Here is a 9,894-nt window from a genome sequence, read left to right on the forward strand (position 1 = left end):
TTCTAATTAATGTTTTAATCTCACTGGATTTTGTAGATCAATTTGAACTATTAACTCCATTTATATTTAACATTAGTAGGTCATATGCATATCTTGAAATTTATCCATTTCTTTAAATTTTTCCAATTTAGAGAAATATAGGTTTTTTTAAAAAACATGTCCCATGATTCTCTGAATTTCCTCAGTGTCTGTTGTAATGTCTCCCTTTCCATCTCTAATTTTATTAAATTTGAATTCTCTATCTTTTTTTTTTGTTAATTTGGCTAACATTGTCAATCTCAGTATTGGCTTCATCCATTCTTTATATTTAATTTTTCATCGCTGGTTCATTAATTTTTGCCCTGATTTTGATGAACTCTTCCCATTTATCTTTACGAATTTTGATTGTTTTTGTATGTTTAAAGTTTTCAGGTATGTCATAAAGTCATTAATTTGTAATCTCTAAAATTTTTGACACGGATACACTGTTCTGTAAACTTTCATTTTATGACAACTTTCATTGTGTTCCTTAGGTTTTGGTACATTATGATTGCATTTCCATTTGATTCTAACAATTTCCTTCTTGGTTTCTTCCTTAAATCAATTTTGGTTCAGTTTTGTGTAACTTAGCATCCATGAATTTGTATTCTTTCTTTTTTGTTGTTTATATCCTGATAGTCCATGGTGGTCTGATAGAGTGCAAGATATGATTTAAATTTTTCTGTACATTAGAGATTTGCTTTTATCCTAATATGTAGTCTATTTTGGAGAAAATCCAATGAGCTGCAGAGAAGAATGTATATTCTTTAGTTTTTGGTTGGAAAGTTCTATAGATATATGTTGTCTATTTGATTTTGCAGAACTCCAAATATAAAGGACCACAAAGGAAACTTCCTATGTTATAAAACAAAAGTGACAATTAATGTACAGAACCAAGAAAAAACATGGAAAACTACAAATGAGAATGATCAAACCATATTCAATGAGGGGCCTATCAGAATAGCAACAGAGTCTTTCAGTAAAGACTGGAAAGCCATAATGGATTGGGCTGATATTCTACAAGTTAGAAAACAGCACCAATGCTCCCAGACTACTATACCCAGCAAAACTATCAATCATAATAAAAGAGAAAGTTAAACTTTTCATGATAAAAAGAGGTTGAAGAAAATTATGCCCACTAAACCAGTTTTTCAGAGGGCAAATGGAGAAATAGGTCTGAAGCAAAGGATAAACATATTCAAGATCACAGGAAACAATACAAAATTCCAGAATAATAATTCATATTAATTAAGAGATAAGATAAAGAGATTGAATCAGAAAACAATACTCAAGTTTTTGCTGTCTCCAAGAAACACAGTTCACAACCAATAATAGACCCTATATTAGGGTTAAAGGGTGGAAAAATGCTTCCAAGCTAATGTAACTTAAAACTAAGCAGGCTGGAGAGAGTAGGGATACAAGGAACATACCTCAACACAATAAAGTCAAAATATAGCAAGTGATAGCAAATATCAAATTAAGTGGAAAGAAGCTTAAAGCAATTCCACTAAAATCAGGAACAAGACAGGGCTGTCTACTTCTCCATATCTATTCAATATAGTATTTGAAGTTCTAGCTGTAGCAATAAGATAACCAAATGAGATCAAGGGGACATAAATTGGAAAGGAAGAAGTCAAAGTAGTACTCTTTGAAGATGATACAATAGTATACATAATTGACTGCAAAATTTTACCAGGGAACTCTTACAGCTAATAAACACCTTCATCAATGTGGCTGGATACAAGATTAACTAAAAAATTCAGTAGCCCTCCTATATACAAGGACAAATGGACTGAGAAAGAGAGGAAAACAACTTTCACAATAGCCACAGATAAAATAAAATATCATGAGGTAACTCTAACCAAGCAACCAAGCCATAGACTTGTATGATTAAAATTTTCTGGACACCTGATTTTTGATGAAGAATCCAGAATTACACAATGAAAAAAAGAAAGTTGTAGCTAGAGTTTTCCTGCCTGGCCCACAGTCAGGACAAATCTCTCTCACCGGCCAGTCCCACAGCCTCAGACCCGACCAAGTAAACACAGAGACTTATATTGGTTACAAACTGTATGGCCATGGCAGGCTTCTTGCTAACTGTTCTTTCAGCTTAAATTAATCCATTTTTATAAATCTATACCTTGCCACATGGCTCCTGGCTTACCGATGTCTTCATATGCTGTTTGTCATCTTGGTGGCTGGCAGTGTCTTTCCGACTCAGCCTTCCACTTCCCAGCTTTATTCTCCTCCTTGTCCCGCCTACACTTCCTGCCTAGCCAATGGCCAATCAGTGTTTTATTTATTGACTAATTAGCAACACATTTGCCATACAGAACATCCCACAGCAGAAAGTATCTTCAACAAATGGTGCTTGCCTAACTAGATGTCTGCATGTAGAGGAATGCAAATTGTTCCATATTTATCCCCCTGTACAAAATTCAAATTCAAATGTATCAAAAACATTAAAATAAAACTAAACACATTGAAGATAATAGAAGAGTAAGTGTGGAGTAGCCTTTAATGCATTGACACAGGAAATGACTTCCTAAACAGAACACCAAAAACTAGTCCTGGCATTAAGATCAACAATTAATAAATGGGACATCATGGAACTAAAAATGTTCTGTAATGTAAGTAACACTGTCAACAGGACACAATGGCATCCTACAGAATGGGAAAAGGTTTTCACCAACTTTACTTCGGATAGTGGGCTAATATCCAAAATATATGAAGAACTCAAGAAACTAGACATGAACAAACCAAATAATCCAATTAAAAAGTTGGGTACAGAGCTAAACTGACAATTAACCAAAGAAGAACCCAAAGTGGCTGAGAAACACTTAAAGAATGTTTAACAACCTCAGCCATCAGGGGAATGCAAATCAAAATGACTTGGAGATTCTATCTTACACTGGTCAGAATGGATAAGATCAATAACACAAGTGACAGCTCTTGCAGGCAAGAATGTGGAACAAGGGCAACACTCCTCCATTGCTGGTGGAAGTTTAAACTTGTATAGCAACTTTGGAAATCAATATGCCGTTTCCTCAGAAAACTCGGAATTGACCTACCTCAAAACCCAGCTATACCACTCTTGGATGTGTACCTAAAGGATGCTCTATCCTACCACAATGATACTTGCTCAATGATGTTCATTGTGACTTTATTCATAATAGTCAGAAGCTGGAAACAATCTAGATGTCCCTCAACCAAAGAATGAATAAAGAAAGTTTGATATATGTTCATGCAATGGAGTAATATCCAGCTGTTAGAAAAAAATGATATCATGAAATTTGCAGGCAACTAAATGCAATTAGAAAAAAATAATCCTTTGTGAGGTAACATGGACCCCAAAAGACAAACATAATATATACTCACTTATAGTTACAGATATTAGTTATTAAGTAAATGGTAATCATGCATCAAGGCTAAGTAACAAGGAGGGCTCAAATGGGGACACATGGATCTCCCTGGGAAAATAAAATTAAATAGATTTTCTGGGTGGACAAGGAGTGAAGGGTAGGAATGGGCATCCAAACAGGAGGGATCAGGCTGGGGGGAGTGCTGTGGATATTGCTATATGTAAATAAACTCTGATTGGCCAATAGCCAGACAGGTAGTATAGGCGGGACTAACAGAGAAGAGAATTGAGGGAACAGGAAGGGAAGAGGGAGACTGCCTGGAGACCGCCGCCAGGACAAGGAAGATGTAAAGTACCAGTAAGCCATGAGCCATGTGGCAAAGTAAAGATTAATAAAAATGGGCTAAATATAAGAGTAAGAGCTAGACAATGACAGGCCTGAGCTAATGGCCAAGCAGTTTAAATAATGTAAGAGTCTGTGTGTTTATTTTATAAGTGGGCTCTGGGACTGGCGGGACTTGGTGGTGGGAGCTGGAGAGAAATTCTCCAGCTACAGGGGAGGTATGGAGGGAGAGAGTACTGGGAGAGATGACTGGAATTGGTGCACAACATTAGGGGGGCAACCTAGTCCAGTAGAAACTCCCAGGATTTTATGTTGGTGACCCTAGGCAGGACTCCTAGTAATGGAGGACATGGGTCCAAATTGACCATTTTCAGTAACCAGGCAAGCTTTCCAGTGGTGGGAATAAGACACCAACCAAGCCAAAAAATCTTCGACTTTTAATTTCTCCTACTTTCAAGATGTGCTGGGGCAGTGGTGATGTAGAATTTGTCACATTGGCCAACTAAAGACTTGTCTAATTTGAGGCCTAAGCCATGAGAGAGAGTGTAGCTAAAGTTTTCTCTGGTCCTGCCCAGCCCCATGGACCCCACAGCCACTTTTAAAATAATCACTCAGAAGCTTATATTAATTAAAATTGCTCATCCGTTAGTTCAGGCTAACTACTGACTAGCCCATTTCTGTTAATCTATATGTCACCACGTTTTCCATGGCTTTACCTGTATGCTATTAAATGCTGCTCCCTAGATGGTGGGCTGGCGTCTTCTGATTCAGCCTTCCTTTTTCTAGCATTCTGCTTGTCTGTTAATCCCATCTATACTTCCTGCCTGGCTACTGGCCAATCAGCATTTTATTTATCAGCCAATCAGAGCAACACATATTCACAACATAGAGAACATCTCACATCAAGGGAGCCCATGCCTGACACTGTCTGGATGACTAAGAACTTGAGGTTGGATAGTCAGAGACTTAAAATATGGAAAAAAATCAATTAAATGATTCCTGATGATATTCTGCTAAACTCATACATGATGCCTAGGCCAACTGTCATTAGAGAGTCCTTCACTGGCAGCTGATGGGAGCAGATGTGGGTACCCATAGCCAAACATTAGTCAGAGAGAACAAGCCCAAATTGGAGATCTCTATTGGTTCCCTCCTCTTGGAGCTTGGGAAATTCCATGCAATTGGGTGAGGAAGAATTATAGTAGACAGAGGGGTCAAGAACACCATGAAAACAAGATCCCACAGAATCAACTAAGCAGGGCTCATAGGGGCTCACAGAGACTGAAGCAGCAATCACAAAGGCTGCATGAGTCTGCAATAGGTCCTCTGCATGTATTTTATGGTTGTTGGCTTGCTGTTTTGTGGGACCCCTAACAGTGGGAGTGGGAGTGTCTTTGATTTTCATTTGCTTTTGGGACCCCTTTCCTCCTACTGGGTTACCTCTCTCAGTCTTGATATGAGGGCATGTGGGTAGTCTTGTTTTATCTTGTTATGCCCTATTGGGCTGATATTCCAGGGAGGCCTGCTCTTTTCTGAAGGGAAATGGAGGAGGAGTGGATCCAGGGGAGAGAAAAAGAGGGGAACTGGGAGGAATGAGTGGGGGGAAAACTGCAGTTGGGTTGTACTGAAAATAAAAAACCCACAAATCTAAGCAGGCATAACTGTTCCAAAATATGGCAAAACAGATATCAAAGAAAACCTATTCAGAAGAGATAGTGAACTGTAATTTCTGCTCATTCAAGGAAAAATCCAACAATAAGTGATTATAATCCTAATCATACACACATCAAATACAGGAGTCCTCAACTTCACTGACAAAACAGTTTTAGATTTTAAAACACAAATCAACCTCAGCAGACAGATGATGGGTCATTTCAATATCCCAATTTCAGCAATAGACTGATAACAGGGAAAAAAGTAAATAGAGAAATTCTGAAGTTAAAGGACATCATAAGTCAGTTTTATCTGTACATTTAACACACCTTACGCCCTTGTAAAGCTCTAGTTAGAAGGCATGTTTACAGAAAGTACTGTTTGTCCACTATGCACACAGCAGCCTGCAATAAGCCACCCACATGAAACAATACTTGCAAAATATCTTTGAAATATGAGCATTCTGGCCCAGGAATCATCTATTTTCTACCAACCAATGGGATTTGAGACTCAAAATTTTGAGCAGAAAATTTTAATACAAACTATGTTAGTTTAAAACCTTTTTTTTTACATCTGCAGCAATTATACAATATAAATAAAGGACTCCTTTATGTTTATATGCACTATGTACACAATGCAAAACTAAATGGGACAATGGTTCTCCATCTCATTGTGAGCACACAGCTTAGAGCTTGGTGTTTTGTTCTCCTGGGTACCAAGATACAAACACACTGTGGGCAACTCAAGAGGGATATATATCCTTTCCAAATATTATTAAATATGAATGTTCACTAAAAGTTATTTACAAACTATGTTGTTTTACTAGTTCTAGCTATAAAGTAAGAGAATCTAAAAACATATTTCTCAAACAGTACTCAATATAATTATTTGTGTGTTCCAGAATTTCTATGTTGTAGTCCACGCTTGCCTTGAAAATATAGGTTCACCTGTGTGTGCCTCACAAATGCTCATATTCAAGGCATGAACCACCATGACACCCAGTAAGATGCTTGGTTCTGATAGGACATGGATTGTCATAAAATGGACAACAAATATAAATAAAGTTGAAAAGGAGGACATGTTACATTCCATAGTTTAATCGCTGCACATTTTTACATATGATGAATTATCATCCTCTACCTCCTAAATAGATACTGATATCATGATAAAAATATTAACATGTATTACTAATAACTATGACAATGCAAAACTTAAAGAAATCAGTGCAAATAATTTTAGAACAAAGCAGGAAATATGTGTATTTCTGAAAAGTACAGTTTTGATTACTAATAAATATACCTTGTACAACTAAAAGTTTGTGTTATTTTACACTTTCAGTATGACATAGTGTACGTATTTAAAATAAACATTACAGTGTGAAAGTGTTTTCAAATAACAAATAAGTAGATATTTATGTCCTTTAATTTGAAAAAAACTGAAAAAAGGAAAATATCAATAGTAAATTAGAAAAAATGTTAAAAATCTGACTTTTCATATTCTTCTAAAACATGAATTGTTTTAAGTTATTAATTTATAAATGCTCACATAACTAATACAATGCAACTTGGACATCCTAAGTCAGCCATATTTTTAAGTTAGTGTTAAGGAAAACCACTCCAACACAGTGAGAGAAACTGTCATTATTACTTTGGAGGGAAATTAACCACCATGCGTAAAAGATTCTATAGTATGCATCAACATGTGCTTATGTATATTGATATGCTTTAATCAGATGGTAGACATGTTTTGTACCTATTAGACATTATTCAGTACCTATCAAATATTCATTTACCATCTTCCTAATTTTGACAAGAAAGTAAAATCCAATTAGAAATTTAGACTACACAAAATTAGTGTCATATAAAATAATGCTAGCTGCACAACTTATGGTCTTTCGTAATTACAGTACTTGAGGTAAATATATTTATGCAGCCAAGATGAGGAAATTAGGTGAAGAAAGACTGAACAATGTTTCTTTCAAATTATACACATAGTTCCTCACACGTAAAAATTTTATAAAAAGCATGAAATAAGTTGGAAACCTTAAAGTGAATATGTTTGCATGTGTCTCACTCTCTTTGAAAAGCACAAATTGAAAATGGCTTGTCTAAATCAAATATGTCATTTGCTTATAGCTTTTGTAAGTTTATTTTAGTTTCTTTCTGACTTCATAAGATAACAAATCACATTGACACAGTACTCTCTTCTTGTATTTATTAGACAAGCCAGCCACAGAGAGCTCAGGTAATTACAAGTGTGATCTTTGCAGGTGTGGGATTGCTGCTGTGCAACCTGAAGAGGGACTCAGGCTAATGCTCAGTGGTGCCTGAGCTTCTGAGATTGCAAAGCAGAGAAGAGGAGGAACAGGGACACCATCTGCTGTAGAGCACAAGAGTTTCCTTCTGACATGCAAGGTCAAATGTCTGGTAGACCATACAATGCTGTACCTTACATGAAGTAAGCAATGATCCCTAGAGCCAGTCGACTCTTCCACAGAACATTTTGTCTAGTTGCCAATTTTTAAATTTCCCGAGCTGCCTTTGATATGTCCATTTCAAACTAATATTACTAATATTACAATATTTTTATTTCAAATGATGTTTCACCCTTAAACACTTTTTCTCTTCCACTGATGAACTGATGACTTACTCCACAGCCATATGTCAGCAGATAGAGTAATGCCACAAGGACAACAATCCATCAGTCCTGTATTTGTTTCAGGTGGTTTTCTACCAATTGCCTCCAATCTAATTTTTGAATATATATTTCCATGTTGCCTTTGTTGAGTTCACACTTGAGTGTGAGCTGTACTTCTCATTTTCTGATACTTATTATGTGGTTACCCACATCTATGTCCATGACATCCTGGGATAAAATACATCTGACTTCTTTTAAATCCTAACGTACATGATTGTTTCTCTTTATCAGGACTGAAGATACTCAAGCAGACTTGTCAGACACTATGTCTTAATCCTGTATCTTTGAGAATGCCTAGAAACATTTTTCAGGGTCCCCATCACAAAAAAATGTTTGCACAGAAACACATTCATAACAATGAACAAACACATTGGATATATATACAAACAGGTAAATAATACAAATATTAAAAAGAATACAAATACTAAAAGTCATATAAAAGAATCTGAAACAGATGAAGGCATTTCTAAAGCAGAGAGTAGTAGGTCTCAGTGTCTACTTCTGACATTCCTGCTCCAAAATCTTCAGTAGCAAAAACAGACAATAGTTGTCACCCTACCCACAAAGAAGGAAATTGCTGGCCAATAACTTTAGTGACATCATCCCTTCTCATAGGAGCACAGCTAGACTTCTAGAGTCCCCTCAAATATTCTGTCAATCCTCTATTATATACTCCTTTCCTTGCATTTCTAGCATTGCAAACATCCAAATCCTGAGGAGTTACAGGAATGGCAGAGAATATGGGGGGAAATTCCAAGTGTCTACAGCAAAAAAGAAAAATGAATAAAACTTAAATTCCTTCTTCACTTTTGAAAATACCAGAATAATCACTAGGAAGACAGCACCACAAAAAAGATCTAAGAGTGGAAAAGAGGAAATGTCTTAGTGGGGTAAAGAGATAATACTATTTGAATATGTACTTCCCTTAGGGCATATGAATGCCAAACCTTGGAAAGGAATAAATGAATAAAAGACTTACTCGACCATAAAATCTCTGTTAAATGTAGTCATTCTCCAATCAATTGTTTTGTTGAGCGGGTAGACAGCATAAGCAGGGAAAAATCCAACAATCACCACATTTCCTTCACCAGACAAACGGTAATTCATTCTGACTAAGCACTCACTGCTGCTTCTGTAGGAGCACACAAGAATAGGAATTTGCAAAAAGCAAGAGATGCATATCCAAGATAACAGCATATTAACAAGGTATCTGCCCAATCATGAGTATGGTAAGAAGGTCTCTGCATTGTTCAGTTCGTATATACATAGTTCATGTGTGTGTAAGTGTTTGTTTATAATTTTATTAGTGACTGGAGCTATCTCTTGAATCATCCCACATCTTTTCTGACAGGACTCTTCACTCCCCTGTGGAATTACCCAATAATTTCTTCCCTCAGGCACTGAATCTGAGGCCTTACATTCAGAATAACAAAAAACATATACAAGAATAGTTTTTAGGATTCTCTCCAGCCACAGGCAGTATGATTTCATCCAAGACCATAGAGAACGAGTCCCAAGACATGAAATTATCTTAGTGGATACTGCCACATATGTGAACCAAGAAACTATCCATGGGAAAGCCATTTATGGTGATACAAACTTTTTTACACCAGATGATACCATAGGAGATAAAAGGGGAAAGGGTCAAAAAGGGCCCATGGCAGGTCTGACTTAGTCACAATAGCAGACACCATGTGCTGCAGAACTGGAGACTCTCCATCCTAGTTTTGTTTTCCATGAGTCACAGAGTGTTCCTTTTTCTACAGATGTATGTGTGAACGCCAAAATTATGTCCATGTCCCACTCTAAACAGTTTGTGTCT

The 9,894-nt window shown here is 36.5% G+C and overlaps 1 protein-coding gene across 1 annotated transcript in view; it reads right to left on the reverse strand.

Moving 5' to 3' along the window:
• LOC131903329 (vomeronasal type-2 receptor 116-like) overlaps positions 1 to 9,269 on the reverse strand; it is a 28,023-nt gene extending 18,754 nt beyond the window's left edge. Inside the window, exon 1 of the mRNA XM_059253844.1 lies at positions 9,052 to 9,269. Within this exon, the coding sequence (XP_059109827.1) occupies positions 9,052 to 9,269 (218 nt within the window). The remainder of the gene's footprint in view (positions 1 to 9,051) is intronic.
• Between the last annotated feature and the right edge of the window lie 625 nt (positions 9,270 to 9,894).

The sequence above is a fragment of the Peromyscus eremicus genome, chromosome 1, assembly GCF_949786415.1.
Source record: "Peromyscus eremicus chromosome 1, PerEre_H2_v1, whole genome shotgun sequence".
NCBI lineage: Eukaryota > Metazoa > Chordata > Mammalia > Rodentia > Cricetidae > Peromyscus > Peromyscus eremicus.